Here is a 20,225-nt window from a genome sequence, read left to right as displayed (position 1 = left end):
ATAAGTAAATATTTAAATTAATGGCAGTTTTATTACACCAATATTATTGTATTATCATTATTATGATTATTGTATTATTTCTTATGCAAATATAACATTTAATTATTTAAATTTGATTTTATTTTTACAATTTATAAAATTTTTATCACTTATATAATATTTTTAAAACCCTAATACATCTAAATTTGATTTTATTTTTCAAATTTATAAGATTTTTATTTAAAAAAATGGGATACGGATAAGATATCCGGTTGGTTCGATTTGCATAGGTGCATATGAGAATATCCGAATACTCTTTAAACCCGCATGCGGGTTTAAGGAGATTATGGCAACTCTCTGACACACTAGTTACCCGTCCAACTTGTGTGTATTAAAATATATTTAAATATTATATTTCATATTTTTGTTATTTAGAGTTTAACAAAACATTAATATTGGGTAGATTTGAGGGATATGCATAATTTTGCATATTTGTAGGAATATTAGAAAATGGAAAATTTGGGTAAATTCCCAAATTTTGGAGGTAAGGTGTAATCCAAGAACTAAAACAGTCATTTATAAAACATTAACAGTAATAAGGTGCAAACCAAAACTGCAATCCAAGAGTAATATCATTACAAATTTCATAACCATACATTAAATAAATAGAAATGCAATCCAATACTATCCAAAAACACCATATGCCTTATCATATTTTAGTCCTATAATAACACAAAATGTCTTGGGTATAATAGTAATTTTGCATTATATGATGTCAGCAATTGGGTCCCAAGTTCTGCCAGGGGAGGTCAGTGTAATTGTGGAAACCTCAGGGGAGGTCAGTGAAATTGTCAGAAACCTCAGGGGAGGTTTCTGAAATTATCCCATTATTTTACTTAGTAGTAAGTACTTTGCCGTCAAATTACGGTATGGCGCTATTGTTTCAACTTACACCGCCAGTTTATTACTCCTACTCCCCTTCCCTCCACCATCTCCAACTCAGTCGCCACCGCCTTTCAAAACGACACCGCTGCATTATTCCGTCCTGTCTCAAATCCTCTACTCCCGGGGCCAACCTCAACTCTACACCACATACACTTGCCCGGCTGTACCCCCTCAAACCCTACCTCCAAGCCCAATGGCAACCCGTCCTCTATGGTTGGCTCTGCAGCGCCATTTCAGTCTACTCTCTATCCCAAATCGTACCCAAGGCGGGCAGATTATCCGCTGTCTTGACCACTTTAGATGCCGTGACGCTGCGAGACCAGGGTTTAATTTTGGGTGTTCTCGTGCTTGTAAGAATTATCTCGAGTTACTTGCAGCAGGCGTTCCTCTGGGACGCCGCTCTCAACTGTGTGTATAATATCAGGGTTTCTGTATACCGTCGAGTTTTAGAGAGAGATTTAGGGTTTTTTGAAGGTAAAAATGGAGTTTCTGCCGGGGATATAGCTTATCGGATCACAGCTGAGTCCGCAGACGTAGCGGATACTATTTATTCCTTCTTAAACGTGAGTGTCCCTTTTCCCGCTATACTTCTTTTTATTGGATCGGGATTGGCTTGATCATTATTTGAACTAAATCTGGACAAGCTTTTATCTAGCCAAGCCAGAGTCGTGCTCAACTGCTTGATGTATGTAGTGTAACTTCTAAGCTTTTGGAAACTGGAGCTGAGGCTGACTGCAGCTAAAAAAAAAAGAGGCTAAAACCAGTAAAATCTTGTTCGAGTTTTGTTTGACCATGTGATAGATTGATCTGGAACAAGCTCTTTTTGAGTCAACTAGCTTGATTCGTGATTATTTTCAATGCAATTTTTTTGGTGGCCATCAGCTGTGTGAAAACTTTGCCTTTATGGTTTGCTAAGTGTACTTTTAAGGCTGTTGGATATATTGCTCTATAATATAATTTGTTTCTCTACTTATTTTGGCAGACCATTGTGCCCAGCACCTTGCAGTTATTTACAATGGGTACTCAGATGCTGGTCATTAGCCCTGTACTCTCCTTGATTTCGGCTTTGGTGAGGAAATGATAGGTTATAAGTTTTTGTTCTCCTGTTTTGTGGTTTTCTATGTGTGTGTTTTAATGGAGCATCCGATTGCACTGTCAAATCTATGGCATTTCTTGAAGGTGATTCCAGTTATGGCTCTTATGGTTGGATGCCTTGGTGAAAATCTTCGTGAGATATCTAATAGAGCGCATCTTAGTGTTGCTTCTCTCTCGGCCTATTTGAATGAGGTATGGTATAATTTGGCTGGCATACGTTTCATACACGTTAATGGTTTAATTTGGCTGGTATACACGTTAATGACTATGTTGATTCCTCTATCTTGAAAATTTGAGTTCATGATGGATGGGTATAAGAAACACTCTGTGTTGTCTTGTTTGCTTGTAAAAATCAGCACTATTTTCTCTTCATGTGGAGCGAGTGGAGCTATCTGTTTTGTCAGTCATGAGCTGTTTCTTGGGAGTTGTGAGGCATCTTAACTTACTCCGCAAAACTTTGAACTATTGTATTATGCCTTCTCATTGTATTAAGCCTTGATAAAGCTTTCACAACTGATTACCAGAATTTGCCTTAACTGCAAGAGATTTGTTCCTTGGCCTTTGGCCAGGTCTATGCTGTTTCCTGAAAGAGCACAAAGGAAATGTATTCGTAATTTTTTGGACACGTGCATTCTTGATATATTTTTTCTCTGCCTATCATGTGCATCACATTTTTGGATCAGCTTTACTTATGCATGTTGGTCTTTCCTTTGTTACATCTTGATAACCAGTTATGGCATTTTTAAAGTCAAGTTGTGGTGCCTCAAAGCCTTCTTTGGCAATTAGCCTTTCCTCAGTTTTTGTGATTGTATAATTTACTGGCTATATATTTTTTTATTACATGCTTAGGATAACTGTGTAATTCTGTTCGTTGTTCAAAATAGGTTCTGCCTTCAATTCTTTTTGTGAAGGCAAATAATGCAGAACTCTGCGAAAATATCAGGTTTCAGTTGCTTGCTTCCACTGACTGCTCTGCGTGTTTAGACAAGAAGAAAATGAAGGCCTTAATTCCACATATAATACAGATCTTTTATTTTGGGCTATTGTTCACAATTTGTGCTGGCTCAGTGGTAGCTTCAAGAGGTTCATTTGATTGTTCTGCAATTGTTTCTTTCATAACATCATTGTACCTGTTGATCGAGCCGATTCAGGTAACATTTTCTTCAATGTTGTGAAGCATTTTACATGTTAGTAGTATTTTCTCCTCATGTAAGTGTCTGGTTCTTTATGAGTTATACACCTGCTTTCATTGGATGTCTTCACATAGTTTTACAATTTTGGATATGACGAAGTTTTGGTTACTTCTGAAATCCCAATTACTTGCATTAGAATTTTATCCCTAGAAGGTTATGAGTTTCTCTCCCTGATGAAGGACAAAAGTTGGTACAGTTTTCATCTCTTACTATTGTTTGAACTAAGTGATAAATGATGGATTTGTACCAACAACTTTGTATTTGTTACCCCTTAGTTGTTGACACCATGTATGAGGGATTGATATTGATTAGTTCTGAGGCATTTTTTTTTATAATATTTCATATAAGGGAATAAGGTCATGACACAGCTAAACAAAGCCAAAAAGGGGGAAAAAGGTCATGATGCAGTAGATGGCGCATTGCTAAATAATCTTTTACAATCATTCTTGGCTCTGTTGTCAGTATGCATCTGTGTAGATATGATCGTTTGCAAGCATGGTGCTCATAATTTTTTACTGGTTGACTCTCAACAAATTAATGCATTTTGAGGTTTCAGGGCTGACATTTCTGGTACATGAACATTTTCTGCAACTGTTCCTTAATTGGTTTTATACTTGGTATCAATAATTGCATTGAACTTAATTTAATATCTATTAAATTCCTAGGTTGTCAACTTGTCATGAGAACCATGAGAGAACAGGTTCCAAAACTCAATTTTCCTTGGGACTGACAATGCACTGTTTCATAGTTGATGGGATATTAGATACTGCAGGAGATATGGTTGTTATCATCCTTCCAGTGCTGCTGCAAATTTGCAGTTCTATATTCATCAACTGGTAGTTTTAGTTGTTAATATAGAGATGATATAATGTGCCATGTGATTACACCTAGCTAATTTCTTGTCCTACCTAAATTATGCATTTTTTGTGTGAAGATGATGGAAATAGTTCAGGTCTTTATTTTGCGCATCTTTCTAATGCCTGAATGTTCTTTCACATCTATTTCTCCATATTTTTGTGATCCTCCGTATTTATATCATTGTTAGAATATGTGGAGCTATCTTAGAGTATAAATCTAAGTTTACAGGATTATGCAGGGTGTGGGTAAAGCATACAATGAATTAAAGCAAGGAGAGCCAGCAGTAGAGCGCTTGTTTACTTTGACAAGGTTTATACCTCAGGTTTTAAATCATTTAACTACTTTCTATTTGGATAGGATCTTCCTCTTTTTCTGGTTGGGGGGTGGGTGTGGAGAATATACCACCTGTCAGCCCTGGCAGCATCACTCTTTATTTGTGCAACAAGCTATTTATTCAATTTTTTGCGTTTTAGGTGATTGAGCAGCCAGATTCAGTTGAATTAGACCAAGTTCATGGAGAAGTAAAATTTTCTGGTGTCTCTTTTAGATATGAAGATAGTACACAATTTGTTTTGAATGGTGTGGATCTTCGGATCAAGGCCGGAGAGATTGTAGCTCTTGTTGGGCCATCAGGAGGAGGAAAGACTACTGTTGCAAAACTTCTTCTTCGCTTGTATGATCCTGTTTGTGGTAAGTTGTGTTGTCATTTCAACATATGCTTTCACATTTTCAATTGGCCTTTGATCCTTGTTTATGATCACTATACCCATCTTTCCTATTGTGTAGAGGAGCTTACTTATTTTCTATTGACAGGTGTCATACTTATGGATGGCCATGATATTCGAAATATACGACTGGAAAATCTAAGGAGGCATGTTGGTCTCGTCTCTCAAGATGTAGTGAGTAGCAAGATACTAATCTAGTTATGTTCTTCACGTTTGTTTAATTCTAGTCTTACTTTGGTTTGAGGTATCTTTTCAGTTTGGCGCTGCTTCGGTGAGAAACAGTCCAAATATTGTGTGAAAATTTTTATTCAGTTTAGGGGATTATTAAATGAGTATTTTGCATGTAATGTGTTTAAGATTCATCTGTTGTTACATCTTCTGTCTGCAGTTGATGAAAACATCAACCATAGGATGATAGAGTTTTAGTCTTGGGAATGGGATATGCATAGCATCAAATATGACACACTAGAGAGCTTTGATTTATAGGATGATAGAGTTTTAGTAGCTTTGAAAAGTTGGGAATGCTGAGAAGTCGTCCTGAAGACCAGTGTCATTCCATTCTTCATTTTCTTATGGAGCTCCATGTTTTAACCTTGAAAAACACTGCTAACTGGGATGAAAGAAAATAATGAGGCTTTGTACTTTTGAAAATCCTAGTTAAGAATGATGAGAAAGCTGGATTGCTGACATTCCTCTAGATATTTAGTTGAACATCAGAGAAATGTGGATGATATGTCTTCTATTATTTTATCCTAACAAAGACCAATTGAAAAATGCATGCCAACCTCGTGTATTTACAGCTATGATTTGATCTATGGAACATTTCTCACGGTGTCAAAACTGCTTCTGTAGCTAGATCTGATTTTATTTTATGTTGTTTGTCAGACACTCTTTTCAGGGACTATTGCTGAAAATATTGGGTATAGGGATCTAATGGCTGACATTGATATGGAGAGGGTTGAATTTGCTGCTAGAATTGCAAATGCAGATGAATTCATTGAAACACTTCCAGATCGGTATCAAACCAATATTGGACCTAGGGGCTCAAGTCTGAGTGGAGGCCAAAAGCAAAGGTATCATCTTTTTAGCGAGTGTACTTTAGCCTTTCTTAGCCCTGCCAGGGTATGGCATAGAGAATGGCGTGGGTTCATTAAGTGGAAAGTTCTCCCGTGACTCATAGGACGAGTTTTAGCAAAATTCTAGGAGGAGTTATCAGTGTTAGAATTTCTTTTCTTCTGAAACATATTGGCTATGGTTTTAATTGTCACAACTGCTGCAGAACCTTCAGTAATTTAACATTATTTTATGTCAGACTGGCAATTGCAAGGGTACTTTATCAAAACCCTTCCATTCTGATTCTGGATGAAGCTACTTCTGCTTTAGACAGCAGGTCTGAGTTGCAAGTGAGACGAGCTCTGGAACGGCTGATGCAAAACCGTACCGTAAGTACAATTTTATTTATTTCTTTAGCTTTTTCAGCATCTTATCGCCTCATAGTCATAGCAGCAGCATGAATGATTTTTTCGTTTTCTTTTCTTTTTAACTTTTTGTCCACTTAGGTGCTGATGTACGTCTACGAGTGTTTGCAGGTGCTAGTCATTGCACATCGTCTGGAAACAGTTCTTATGGCCCAAAGAATTTTACTCTTAGATGATGGTAAGCTTCAGGAGCTAAGTCGGTCATCACTTATAGATGCTCAACATACATCACTGGCTTCATTGGCTCTTGTAATATGATGCTTTGAGAGGGAATTCGGAACATCCATTTACCCAAATATTATTGTTAAATAATCTTCATGCAATTGCAAAATCAGCTTTGCACTTGTACAGACATTCATCCTCGGGCTTTGTACAGGGAAAATGGTAGTTACGATTTACGACCCTAATGCAAGTGCCAGTCATGTTCATTTGTTGTATACTTGCGTTTTACTAGAACATTGTACTAATGTTAATGTAGTTTAAAGCACGCACGTGTATTTTGAATCTTGTGGATTGCTGTAAACTTACACGTTTTAGACATCATACTAATCTTCTTATCGTAGATCAAAAGACTCGGACCATATTTTGTTCTGATGAATCACGCTGTGATTAAGAGTGTGATTGAGAGTGTGTGTGTGTGTGTATATATATGTATATATATCTTTCAAATGTTACTTACCCTATTAATATTTCAAAAAAGTTTCAGTATGTATTTCAAAAAAGATCTTCTAACCATACACGCTCAAAACTGTTTATGCGAAGAATAGGACGAAAGTGAAAATTTTCGGTAACTTCATAGTTAATTACCCTATTATATTCCCAAACTTAATAAGTAACTACGAACTTTAAAAAATTTAATTAGATTATCAAATCACAGGATACCTGTTTAAATAGGCTTTCATTATTTACTACCCAGTTAATGCTAGTTCGGTTTCAATCCGACCCGTGTCCTATTTTGCAGATCACTGGGCGGGAATACTTGCCGCCATTTCCAACAAAAAATGGGAAAGGCCCAGGAAACATAAAAAAGAGTATTACTAGTAGTTATCAGTGCTCACCGCGACAAACAAATACTCCATTACCAGTAGTATTGTAGCAGAGTCGCAGGTTAGGAATCGAGGAATTTCCACGAAAACCTAAAAGGTTGAGGAAGTAAAGTATCTCAATCCCTTAAAATTCTCCCGATTTTCCCCTTTGATTTTATTCATTAAATGGAAATGGACATCTCTAAGGATTGACGTTTGTGGTTGATTTTGTTGTATACTTGTATTATTGCAGATACAGAAGAGATGGACACCTCAAGCCCAGCAGTATTAGTGAACGGCGAGTTACTCCCGATGCACGTCGGGAAGCGGGTAAGAGCCGTGATTCAAGTCTTACGCTCCGATGGAAGCGGCACCGTCACCGGAAAATCAACAGATGGGCAACAAATATTCGTGAAAGGGCATCCACCTGCTCCCCTTTCCACTTTTGTTGAAGTCATTGGTATTGCTGATAGCAATCAGTCTGTCCGCGCCGATATCTGGACCAACTTTGGCGATGTTTTTGGTAAGATTTTGCACTTTTTAACATTTCTTTCATTTTTTTCCCTTTTGCACTCTCTCTCCTTAAAAAAAAAAAAAAAAATCTTCAGTAGCTTGTTTTCTGGGGCAGACTGCTCGTCTTGGCTTGGGTTTTTTGATTGCTTATGGCGCTTGTATGTTAATGATTTGTGTAATTGAATTTGTACGGCTATGCGTGGATCTGTTAGATTGAAGTGGTTCTTGTGACCCTTGAAATCTAAATTGCTTTGATGCTGGAACTGGTTTGCTAGGACTTTGTTTGCCAACGACTCGCGTATTAAGCGAACTTACTCCTTGAGCATCTCTTGCCAATGGCTTCAGATTTGCTGGTTCCTATTATATTTTGGGCACAAATGGACCTAAAAGCCTAAAGTGTAACTAGGTATATCTTTCTATGTTTTGCCAATATTGGTAGTCAATTTATCCTAATCTGAAAAGGGCAGGTGCTTATTGCCGGATCTTGTAGGGAACTTTCAATATTTTCTTAGCTCTCGTGTCAGACAATTAAACTATTGTACAATTGTTAATTAGGAGTTAACCATGAAAAATTAAACACGAAAAAGGTTTTCCAAATTTCAGGGAGTAGGCGTTTTAGAATCCATATAATGGCAGTAAGTGTTTACTTGGTTACTCTGATCAAAGTGGACTAGATTTAGAACTTTAGAACTCTTTCAAGAGCCCCAAATAGGTTCACCAGTTAGTTGAATTTTGATGCTCATGATGATGATAATACTCGAGCGCATATCAGCGGTAGATATTAAAGGATTGCTGTCCACTGAAGCCCACATGTTTTGCTGGTGGATCCGTGACTCTTCTGATGAGTATGTTATGATGTCTTGCGGAACTAAAAACGGCTACATTTTTCTTGCACGAAAAGATTACCTTGTATGTGTGCTGTTGCTAGTTGCTAGTTGCTACCCAATCTTAAATGAAGCTTTTGCTTTCATGTTTCTGATCTGCTTATTTTTTGGTTTTTCCAGACACCCAAGGCTACAACCATATTTGTCAGCTTGCAAACGGGGAGTATAAACACTTGTTTATTTGAGAGCTCGGGCTGGAATCCAGGGCCATCCTTTGAGTACCTTCACCTTCGTGACTATGTATATGAACGTGTGATTGGTTTCGGATACTACTGGGATCAGGACATCATTGATACCTTTGCGTTATTTTTGGTGGATGCTCACTTTTTACACCCTGCAGTTGCTAGTGCTTTAGCTTTATTTGTGCATCCTGATGAATTTACTTTCCTAAATCTAAAAGCTAGATCTCTATTGGGAAACTCGTTCATTGTTCTGCGGTCATGCTTCGTTTAAATTCTGATATAATCATTTGAAGGATATAGTGTGCAAGGAACTGGCATTGCGATTGTTCCTATTCTAGGCGGCAAATTTTGTGTTAGCTTGTGCAAGGCTGCTGAAAGGAAGATGGTTCTTGATCAAACTGTTCAGAAATTGTAAACGAAGTTTCATTAGTAATTGAAAATAAGCCAAATTGAACAGCTCCGATTAAAATGTGAAAGTATGCTTTGGTTCAAAGTGAGGTAGAACTAGCTTCTTTAAAACAACGGTGTTCTATGGCAACGTATGAATATGAACGTGTTTATTATTTTGCTTTAGTCCCCTCATTTTCACTAAATATGGTAGTACTCCGTCAACACCTCAAACATGTCAGCCAAGAATGAACCAGATATTGAAAAAAGATGCCCGCAGTTGATTATTAGAGTAAACTCCGACTTATAAAATTATTTATCTTTCTCTACGTGCCAATTAAATGGGATTGATAAAATTTACCAATCAACTATATCAAGAATAATAAAGCTGAAAAGTATTAAGGATAGGACCCCAAAATTTTAACCTGGTAAGCCTCTGATTTGTCAAAAAAAAAAAAAAAACCATTCATTAGTCTTCGTTTTCTTTAGGCAAATCTGATCTGACTCAGAAAAGTGATGGGCTTTTAGGATTATTTGGGCCACTCAAATCAAATGGGCCTAAAGCCAATCACCATCACCCAACTGGTCAGGGCTGTCCAAGTGCCGCTTTGTGGCGCGAGAAAGCTGGGGCAAAATGATGGGCGCATCAGGGAAAAGCTCTCTCGAATAAAAACTCAAGTATCCCAATCTCGAGGGCAAACGGGTCATGTACCATTGCTCCTTAACCTTAAGACTTCGAGGGGAAGAAAATATCCCAAATTGTCAAAACCCTAATTATCATCACCGCAGGGGAGCCATTCAATTTACTGGGTTGCCAAAATAATTCCAAATCCAAAATCCGGGAATTTCTTTAGAGAGTTCGAAAGATTCAAGATTCGTTGGTAATTTCTTCAACTACATGCCTAAATTCACAGACGCATTTTTCAATATTTTTCTGCATTTGTATATGCCTTTTCTTTTATTGTTAGATTGATCTCTACCTGTAATTTTTTTTTTTCCTGTCTTTCTTTTATGCAAGTTTCATATCCCTCGTTTTCGCCATTTTGATATTTTCCGCTTTTTTTTTTTTTTTGGGTTTGGGGTGTTTATTTTTTTGGGGTGGGGGTGGGGGTGGGTGCGGGGGGTCTGGCGATAAATTGGGTGGACGTTTAACTTTATAATGTGGGTTTCTGAGCTGAATGGATTCTAGTACATTAGAGAAGAAAGTCCTTGTATGTTTTTTCATATTTGCCTTTTTGCCTACCTCAAAGAATTTACTGCATTCACTATATCGTCTGAAATGTCTCAAGCTAATTAGTTGAAAGAAGTTATTTGACGAGATCCATGACCCGCAAATTTTCATATATTGTTCAGAAAACCTAGGGAAAAGCATGATAGCTGCAGGATTGGGTACTTTCTCTATTAGCAGACAAGACAGATTTATAGATTTGCTATGTCTGTAACAATTCATGCCCTTTTCTTTGATGGTTTATATGTAGAGAAATGGTTCTGCAACATGCATTTTAGTTTCTTTTTGATTGTACATTTACGGAATGTACATTTACTGCAGGAATCTTACTGTTGTTCTGGGGATGAATTCTGGTTGTGGGATTGATTTTTTAAATGGGGATTGACGGTTTCTTGATGATCAAACTAGTTTAGCATTCTTTTCCCCATTTGGAGATATTTCTCCAATTTTATTGCTTGTAGATCTCTTTCACATCCCTTTGTTGATTTCTCTTTTTCCTTTCTAATCTTTTGTGAATTACATTGGTCCTATTGATGGTTTTGATTAAAATCTGGACATGACTATTCGGGGATCGAACGTCTTCATTCATTCATGTATTCATTTTTCTCTACCTGTTGAGTATCATCTTCCTGTCGATCATCTCTGGAACTCTCCTTTACCTGCCTTTTTTTGTATTACTGTATTCTATCAGCCCTTAATTGAAAATTGTTCGAATTGAAACTCCTTGTAGCCACACCCCTAATGGCAGAAATTCAATTAACAATCTTACTCAGAGGCTTCTTTTGGCCTCTCATTTTGTTTCCATCTATCCGTGCTTGTCTTCTTTCTTTTCCAAATGTTTCTGGCTTCTTTGCTCCCATCAGAGTTCCAGCACAAGCTTATCTTTTAAGATCTATAAGATGCCAAGGACGAGGTCAAGTGCTGCAGCTACTAAACCAGGCGAAACTAACAAGCTTGTTGAGTTCGAAGATCATGTGAACACGGATGGAGAAAATGATAATGACGAGGCAGTGGAGGAGGAAGTTGAGTATGAAGAAGTAGAAGAAGAAGTAGAAGTGGAAGAAGATGAAGAGGTAGAAGTAGAAGAGGAAGAGGTGGAAGAGGTAGATGAGGATGAGGAAGAGGAGGAAGTAGAAGAAGAGGAAGAAGAAACAGAGGAACATGATGTCAGTGGTGGTGGTGAGCAGAATGTCATAAATGATGAGAACATGAAAGATGCTGAGATAGAAGAGGAGGTGAAAAAAAAACACAATCAACTTCTTGCACTTCCTCCTCATGGTTCAGAGGTTTACCTCGGTGGCTTTACTCAAGATGTTTCTGAAGATGACCTTAGGAGTTTTTGCGGATCCATAGGGGAAGTTACAGAGGTAAATCATTTCCGTCCTTCTTGTGTGCAATGTCTATTTGACTTCTTATCCTGCAGAGGTTTTGCATGCCAATTGCAGATCAGGATAATGAAAGGAAAGGGCTCAAATGAGAACAAAGGATATGCATTTGTCACTTTCAGGACGAAGGAAATGGCATCTGAGGCCATCAAGTCTCTTAATAATACTGAACTTAAGGTAAGTAGGGCAGTTTTGAAACCCTTTCCTTTGCGAAGAGAACTTCTTCTCTTCTGAATTATCCTGCTATGATTTCCATTTTTTTCACATCCGTACCATTCAACATTTTCTGACTTTTCTGGTTTACAATGGAATCTGTATTTTTAGGGAAGAAGGTTGAAGTGTTCTACATCTCAGGAAAAGCACCGGTTGTTCATTGGTAACGTTCCAAGAAGCTGGGGGGAGGAAGATATGAAAAAGGTTGTAACCAAGGTTGGGCCTGGTGTTATTACTGTGGAGCTACTAAAGGTCTGGGTCGTCCCACTGCATTTTTGTCATACTGTTTTTATTGAGTTAGCATACCCTTTCTTCCTTAAAAAGAGTGATACCCATTTCTTTTGCTTGTTATCTATTAGTCTTCTCCCTCCATGGAACACCCCTTTCTCCCAGCAAGGCATGGATAGATAAACTTTTCTGTGGGGTTGTGTATGTTTTGATCAATTAAGAGGTGCTGTTACAGGACCCACAAAACTCTAGCCGAAATCGTGGTTTTGCATTCATTGAGTATTACAATCATGCATGTGCTGAATATTCCAGAGAAAGGATGTCTGATTCGAGCTTTAAACTTGATGAAAATGCCCCAACAGTGAGCTGGGCAGACCCGAAGAATGTAGAATCTTCGGCTTCCTCTCTGGTAATTCTCTTAAATTGAACAATTTTACTGATACTTTCATTGGCAATGAATCTTCTAGCCCCAAGAATGATTCTAAAGTTCATCCTGCTATGGGTAATTTCTTACTCTGTTTCATAAGAAGCCTTCAATATGCATAAGATATTAATGCTCTTTTGAACTTCTTTGACCCTGCCTTTCCATTGATATCTGTTGAATGTATTTGCTTAATAAATGTATAGGTGGTAGTCTGATTTAGTTGGATACATATATTACATACTCTAAAAGGGGATTTTCTATTTTAAGTGATTTTTATGGATTTCAACTTATTGAAGTTGCTCATTATGCTAGATAGGCACATCTTTCTTCAATGCGTAGAAGAAAAACACCTGCAATATCCTGCATCTAGAGACTGCACCATATTTTTGTGAAAAAACGTCTACTGTGTTACTTAAAATTGCATTTCAGGAGTTTGTTCAGTTTTGTTAACTACACTTACATGGTAACTTTTTTCCTCATTTATAGGTTAAAGCCGTCTATGTGAAGAATCTACCCAAAAATGTTACCCAGGATCAGCTGAGAAAGTCGTTTGAGCATCATGGGAAGATCACAAAGGTGGTTCTTCCTCCTGCAAAACCAGGGCATGAAAATAGCAGATTTGGCTTTGTTCACTTTGCTGAAAGATCTAGTGCAATGAAGGCTTTGAAGAATACAGAGAAATATGTGATAGATGGTAAACTGTTGTTTGAAAATTACTTCATGTACAATGCTTTCTTTATGATAACTTCTTGTCAAGTTGATTTTGGTTGGTTAATACTGGACTTACTTGATAGGTCAAGTTTTGGAGTGCTCGCTTGCTAAGCCACAGGCAGATCAAAAGTCTTCTGGACAACCAAATTCACAGAAGGGAGCTGTTCTTCCTTCCTATCCCTCTCCTCTTGGATATGGCTTGGTTGGTGCTAACTATGGTGCTGTTAGTGGAGGTTTAACCCAAGTAAGATAATATTCAATTTGTAGGTCAAAGGTTTTCTTTTTCATATAGTTAACTATCTCCACTTTTTCTTTTGGGTTCAGCTGGGTCTTTGTGCTCTATCTTGTTCTCATTGTGTGCTATATTAGCTTGGCATGCTTATTTCCATTTTTCAGTTCAAGAGCAGGCTTATTTTATTACTGAGTGCGCAATAAATTTTTCCTTTTTTTTTTACCTCTTTTTGAAAATCCACATAGAAGAACATACTTAAATTATATGCTGGTTGGGCAAGAAAAATTAATTATGCATGTTTGGTAGACAAGCTACTGCATCTCATGTATGTGAGCATGCGCTTCTCTTTTTTTTTTTTTTTGGGTCAAGTAGTGTGCCTTTGCTTGTTTGTCTGTTAATCACTTCTGCAGTTACAATGATTATGAGATTACATACTCCATAATTGCATAATACAGCTTTTGTTTTGACTTGATACAGTTTTTGGGCCAAATAAATAGTATCCTATTGCATGTTAGTTACTAACTTATATTTTATTTCCTCAATATGATCTATGACTATTTGGGGGAATAGTGCCTTGCTTGAAAAGTTAATTCACAATTTTCTGTTCTCCTGAATACAAATTGCATGTAATTACTGAGACAAGATTATGGTGCAAGAGTTCTTAGACAATATTCTCTATCAAAACCTGGGTTAAGCATGAGTATAGCAGGCAATGATTCTGTTCGTTGAGATCCTTTCCTTTTTTTTTTTTTTTTTGCAGCCGCTGGTCTATGGAAGGGGAGCTGCGCCTCCTGGCTTGGCAATGATACCGATGCTTTTGCCTGATGGAAGGATTGGATATGTCCTGTAAGTAAACGCTTCAGTGTTATTTGAACTTGGAAGTCTAAATCCCTGTTTTCTTATCGTAGTGGTTCCTAAGAAGCTTTAGTACTTCATGGCAAAAATTCTAGACCTGAGTTTCAGAGGATTCCTAAATGTTGTTTTGAAGATGTACATGACATGGAAGAATAGAAGCATTAGTTGAGTAGGACTATCATACATGTAAAGTTTGAAGACGGTTGATGCAGTTCCACATAATGGATTTTCTGCTGATATGTGTGCTTGTATTATTGTCATCTACTGATCTAGCTCTGAATCCTGTGAAATTAGTTTGGTTTGTCATGGTGATTTTACGCGGTTTTGGTACTAGTTTTTCTGTCATGTGCTAAGCCTTGCCTCATCCTATTCTTTTTGACTACTGTAAAAGGCTTGATCATGGTTCCAATTTTGGAACTGTATTTGCTAAGGTTCAGAGAATAGGCTGAAATTCTTTAGTTGAACAATTGTTCGGCAGTTTGAATTTCAAGCTTTCTATCACAAGGTGCTTTAATGCAGAAAGTTCGAAATGAATCTTTCTCTCACTCTCTCTCTCTCTCTCTCTAGGCAACAGCCACAACCTCAGACACCACAACCATCGCAAAGAGGTGGCCGCAGTGGGACAACAGCAGGTTCAAGTGGTGGAAGACGTGGTGGTGATAGAGGCCGTGGACGTAGCCGATACAACCCTTACTGAGTAATGAATTCACTGTTTGACTTCTCTAGGATGGTCTCGAGCGTGGGATGCTCATTTGAAATGTATTTGTCTGACATTTGAACATGGAGATAGTTTGTACATCAATGTGACATATAGGGAAAACAACTGAAATGGCAAGTTGCATCTTCTTTTTCAAAATTTCGTATTTTTCCGGGCCTTTTAATTTGCAGTTTCACTTGTGAACGATTAGAGGAAGCTGCCTGGCTAAGCTAGATTTTAGGGAATGTTTACATTGAAAAGCTAGCCTGCCACGAGCATAAAGTTATGTTTCCCATTTTCCTTTCAAATTAAAGATGTGATCTATGTCAAGAATGGGCATCCATTTGGAACCTAAATCGTGCATATGATCAATCATGGTTTGGCGTTGGCATAAAATTAAGTACGTGCAATTGAATTTGAGGTGGGCGCGGCTTGGGCATCCATCCGGCGCACCATTTGGCTAGCTTGACCAGCATGTATATATGCCAATGCCGGGTGGATGAGTTCCTGTGAGTTTTGAATCCTCTGGTCCTAACCCGTCTCGTGTATAAGCGAGTACCCAACTTTTTTTTTTTTTTTATATGATCAAATAATGTGAAACAAGCATCATATTTTTCGAATCAATTCGGATATCATGGATTTTTAAATCAAGGGGTATTTTGGCCCGCTTCTAAATTAATACTTGATCAGGGCAGAGAGTGAGATGCTGGAAACATGGAAAGGCACAACTAGCAGTACTGACAGAAGGGCCAAGGATGATTCACTGCAAAGCCCGGGTTTCGTTCTGTCGGGGACTCCTCTTCACTCTTCAGGCGGCTAAAAGCTCATCCTTAATGGCTCAATGGGGTTCGCTACCCAAAGACTTCGCAAAGTGAGATTTTAGTTATGAATGCTATATGGCCTGATTAATCAATTACACATTTGCATTAGTGCACGATTACTCAGCAATACCAAAGATGACATGCTTCAAATACAACTTCCGGAGATGCTAAATTCTCATGTTCATGACATGCCCGTGAAGTTATTATAAGTAAAGGGGAGAAACACCATAAAAAAAAAATTCAATAATTGCAAAATGCATTTTTGCCAGTAAAAATATAAATAAAATCACTCAAGTGTCTAAAGAAAAATCTACACTCCTCATTGTAGTTTATTGATCTATTAAATAAACTAAACACCTCAAAATTCTGCATCCTAGAATAAACCCAAAGTACAACTCATATCTTCATGCGTTATTAATTGACAAAGAGAAATGAGGTGCTGCACTGCCCTTCAATTCAACAATCTCAAACTACACGATACTTATTAGCAGCATTATCTTGCTTGAGCTTTCATGTAAATGAAAGAGTGAGCTCCTGACAAGGTAAAACAAAAGGAATTTGAAATTTTCAACTGCAGTTATCAAATTGAGATAATCAAGCTATTCAGGTGTTTATAATGCGTATAGAGCATCACTAGACCGTGATTATCCATATCACACCACTAATTACTGGAGAGTAACAAAGATATGTAGTTCGCATATCAGAATCAAAGTCCAATCATATTTCCATAATACTCGAAGATTCTGATGTTAAAGCAAACTTCTTTTATAAGCAAGTGCAATCATTCTTCGGGAAAGGGGAGAAAACAGATATTCAAAGAGGTGGGGGAGGAGTTAAGAACCTAAAAACAAACTCATGTCCAACTAGTTGGTTCAAGGAGGACCAGAACTTGCTCCTCTGATTCCCAGTAATGGCTTAATGGTGGTCTAAGGGGAAAAGGTAGTCCTGCTCTATAATTGGCATTACCAGAAACACTTGTTACTTTCATGTTTCTGCCCACAGCATTGTGGTTGCTTACCTAAATTGAATACTGCACCATCCAGAGTCAACCAAATTAATGAAAAACAAAGGCAGAATAGGCTTTCTTTTGCTAAGATAAGTTCCACTTCCTACTTCCCAGGTCCTCCAAGTTTTCACTAGCAGCAGTCCACAATTTGCTTTAAGTTACCAATGGGGGCTACGGCCATTTGCTCTCATTTACTCAAAAACTAACTTTGGTTTTTTTTTTTTTTGTTAAATGAAAGTTCGCGCCTGCCGCACAATTTTTCAAAAGAGATCACTGAAAGACTTGAACAACCAACCATGTATACAATTTCTATCACAAATAAGATGTGATAGATCTAACTCAAATGAAACAGCAACTCAACAAAAGAGGAAAACCAGATACATTCATAATTTGCAGAACAGAAGCAAGATAGACCATCATAAGCAACAGTGCCCAAGTCCCTAATACTATTCGACTTGCAATAATACTACTTGAAGAGACTCAAGCTTTGTGATTATGTATACTGTATCAGAAAGAATACTAGGAGTTTGCTAAGATTAAGAAACCACGCATAAGTCACCTGTATAACAAGTATCATCAATGGCACCCCACACAGATTAAGTAAAATGGTCAAGGGGGATAAAAAAGGTGTCAAAACTTCTATAACAAGAAAAACAGTTACCTATTCCACTGGCCTTTCTAAGCAAAGCTTGAATGATCTTCAGGTGGTTCAATCCAAATGCTTCCAAAAGGATCCTCTTCCCCCCAATCATAGAACTGCTTTCTGGGGTAGTATCTATTATCGTCAAGGGAGTATGACACGCAATGCTTTCCATAAAAGCGAACCTTAGAAAAGTAAACACTATTTCTCATAGTCCCAAGAAGATCTATCTTTGCATGGGAGGACAAGAAACTTGCAAAGATAGATAGACCACCTAAAGTTTTCACCTCCACCCATTCTTTAATTGCTTGGTCTAATTTATACATCACAGGGTTAACTTCAGATGAAGTGTATATAACAAAAATTTCCCCATTGTGCTCAGCCATAAATTTGCTCTTCCACCAATTTTTTACGAAAAAATTCTCAGGGCATTTGGGAGGGGGCAGTACATGAACAACCCAACTGCGCTTTTCTGGATCATAAACCCCCAACCAACCAGTGAGGCTCAGACAATAAAACTTTCCACCACAGAAGACCAGCTTATTCCAAATGCTGCTAACAAATGGCAAACGGTTTCTGTAATTGATGGTTGTCCATTCAGCTGCTCTAGGATGGCAGGTACTAATGGCAATAATGGTGGGGCTGATGTGCTTAATAGTAAACACAATACAGCAAGAAGACGTTGGAGCAGCAGAGAAGGCAACTATTTGGTATGTCAATTCAAGTTTAGGCAACTTAATCAACTCCCTTGTATAGGGGTTAACAAACATCAGACGATTGGTACTAGTCTTGTATATAAGCAACCAACCATCTTTCGAATAACAAACCTTGGAGCCAACTAACTCAGGCAACTCAAGAGTATAGAATGTACGGTGCAAAGGATCATAGAACTCAACCAAGTCCCCATATTTTGGAAAGAACATCAACCAGGGAGGTTTATTCACCACTCGCACTGAGATGGCAACAGCAAGCCACTGTTTACAAACAACAGAAGCACGGATATTTTCGCTCAAGGTTAACCGTGAGATAATCATTTCCAAAAGGTCCTCTGGAAGCTCCAGCCAGGTCTGCTGCGCATCTGGCTTATTCTCTTTATCTCTACTTTCTTCAGGTAATCTACAAGTATGAAATTGAGAAAAGTTAACGCCAGTAGTTCTCAAAGAATAATCGCAAAGACAACAAGCAAGAAGAGAAGGCCAACAAAGCCAAAGTCACTAATAGATGTCCACAATGGATACAACGTAGGAATGTCATATATCTTACGCTATAATCCAAATATAACCCTACAACAACTATGCTGGAGTTTGAAACTGCATGACATGTGATTTGATCAATCCCCTGAAAAAAAAAATTGACAAGCCTGCAAAAGTTTAAATGAAGCCAAATTCTATGTGACCATCAATGACCAGAAGTCCCTGACTGCATCAATCAATCCATTTGATTAAGTGATAATGCACATTAATATATGTTTGGGTAGCCAAAGCGCATTAACCACAAATTATTACGTTGTGATCTCTAATCATCTCCATTTTCCATAGTAGTTTCAGAGGAACCTCATCCTCATTTTCTAAATGCAAAATTGCTAGGATATAGCCCCACAAACACAAACACATGCATCAAGCAATCTTCAATTTCCCAAGAGACGTAAACGTTCTGATGCGTAACACGAGATATAAAAGGATTCATTCGGTCTCTCGAGTAAACCTTTAAAAAAATGTTATAAAATTAAAAAAAAAAAGGTTGTACTATCGACAGCAATGAGATACCAGGAGTTGAATAAAATGATAAGTACTTAACCACATCTAAAAGAATTGGCGGGTTTGATGATAAGTACTTAACCACATCTAAAAGAATTGGCGAGTTTGACACAGGTATTACATACTCAGAACCCCACCAAAGACACCCAATTCCTCCAACTAAACCCCCGCCTCCCCCCCAAAATTATCAGAGGAAACACGCTCGACTATGGCAAAAATCCTTTCTGTGAATTCATCCATCCTAGGCGAGATAAACACCACATTTGCATAAATCAAATAATCACACTCAAAATTCAACCGAAAAAATGATTTACTGAAAAAGATCAAACTCACTTTTTCAACTTCCTCCTTTTTCTTCCAGCCATCACGAGTAAGGGGCAGAAATGATCTGGTTTCTGGAGGAGAAGGGAAGCGAAGGCGGGCAGCCGGTTGGCCCCCCGGGGGCACTTTTGTAGAAATGTCGCGGGGGAGGATGGGGCGTTGAGAAGGGGAATTTACTGAGTGGAGCCAGCAGTGTAGACACTTCTCAAGAGTCAAGACTCGCCACTTTATATATACGACTACATGAGCAGTGTTTTACCACCTCAAATTATCTTTTTCCACAGTTGTTTACGTCTGGACAACGCATTATTTGAAATACCACCTCCCTCTCATTAAAAAAGTATGCCCATAAATATTATGAAATGTAAAATCTAAAAGAAGGAAGACATGTCCATAAATATTATGAATTCAATTCTTAGTAACTAATATTTTTAAATCCAAAT

The 20,225-nt window shown here is 37.8% G+C and overlaps 4 protein-coding genes across 10 annotated transcripts; 3 read left to right on the top strand and 1 right to left on the bottom strand.

Moving 5' to 3' along the window:
* Positions 1-907: 907 nt before the first annotated feature.
* LOC113697296 (ABC transporter B family member 29, chloroplastic) lies at positions 908-6,777 on the top strand. The gene is made up of 10 exons (XM_027216854.2): positions 908-1,487; positions 1,907-1,993; positions 2,104-2,211; positions 2,904-3,170; positions 4,309-4,392; positions 4,544-4,760; positions 4,884-4,969; positions 5,681-5,868; positions 6,108-6,237; positions 6,385-6,777. Exons 1-10 carry the CDS (start codon positions 909-911, stop codon positions 6,529-6,531), a joined length of 1,893 nt encoding a protein of 630 aa, XP_027072655.2. The 5' UTR covers position 908; the 3' UTR covers positions 6,532-6,777.
* Positions 6,778-7,227: 450 nt separating this feature from the next.
* LOC113695315 (replication protein A 14 kDa subunit B-like) lies at positions 7,228-9,114 on the top strand. Of its 2 annotated transcripts, none has more exons than XM_027214356.2 (3): positions 7,228-7,425; positions 7,552-7,821; positions 8,816-9,114. In XM_027214356.2, the coding sequence occupies exons 2-3, from the start codon at positions 7,563-7,565 to the stop codon at positions 8,878-8,880; spliced, it is 324 nt and encodes a 107-aa protein (XP_027070157.1). In that variant the 5' UTR covers positions 7,228-7,425; positions 7,552-7,562; the 3' UTR covers positions 8,881-9,114. The 2 variants fall into 2 exon arrangements, with proteins under 2 accessions (XP_027070157.1, XP_027070156.1); XM_027214355.2 differs by having other exon boundaries at positions 7,231-7,416.
* Positions 9,115-9,932: 818 nt separating this feature from the next.
* LOC113696110 (heterogeneous nuclear ribonucleoprotein Q-like) lies at positions 9,933-15,396 on the top strand. Of its 5 annotated transcripts, none has more exons than XM_072054600.1 (9): positions 9,935-10,145; positions 10,814-11,859; positions 11,938-12,054; positions 12,202-12,342; positions 12,554-12,727; positions 13,229-13,436; positions 13,537-13,697; positions 14,446-14,531; positions 15,108-15,396. In XM_072054600.1, exons 2-9 carry the CDS (start codon positions 11,392-11,394, stop codon positions 15,235-15,237), a joined length of 1,485 nt encoding a protein of 494 aa, XP_071910701.1. In that variant the 5' UTR covers positions 9,935-10,145; positions 10,814-11,391; the 3' UTR covers positions 15,238-15,396. The 5 variants fall into 5 exon arrangements, with proteins under 5 accessions (XP_027071252.2, XP_027071250.2, XP_027071251.2 ...); XM_027215452.2 differs by having other exon boundaries at positions 9,936-10,145; positions 11,356-11,859; XM_027215451.2 differs by having other exon boundaries at positions 9,933-10,145; positions 11,392-12,054.
* Positions 15,397-15,783: 387 nt separating this feature from the next.
* LOC113697397 (F-box/kelch-repeat protein At1g57790) lies at positions 15,784-19,995 on the bottom strand. Of its 2 annotated transcripts, none has more exons than XM_027216996.2 (3): positions 19,795-19,995; positions 17,726-18,820; positions 15,784-16,138 (listed from the first exon to the last, which is right to left on the bottom strand). In XM_027216996.2, exons 1-2 carry the CDS (start codon positions 19,824-19,826, stop codon positions 17,743-17,745), a joined length of 1,110 nt encoding a protein of 369 aa, XP_027072797.1. In that variant the 5' UTR covers positions 19,827-19,995; the 3' UTR covers positions 15,784-16,138; positions 17,726-17,742. The 2 variants fall into 2 exon arrangements, with proteins under 2 accessions (XP_027072797.1, XP_027072796.1); XM_027216995.2 differs by lacking the exon at positions 15,784-16,138 and adding an exon at positions 16,298-16,592.
* Between the last annotated feature and the right edge of the window lie 230 nt (positions 19,996-20,225).

The sequence above is a fragment of the Coffea arabica genome, chromosome 6e, assembly GCF_036785885.1.
Source record: "Coffea arabica cultivar ET-39 chromosome 6e, Coffea Arabica ET-39 HiFi, whole genome shotgun sequence".
NCBI lineage: Eukaryota > Viridiplantae > Streptophyta > Magnoliopsida > Gentianales > Rubiaceae > Coffea > Coffea arabica.
Note: the sequence above shows the minus strand (reverse complement) of the source record. Positions and strands in the feature narration are given on the sequence as shown.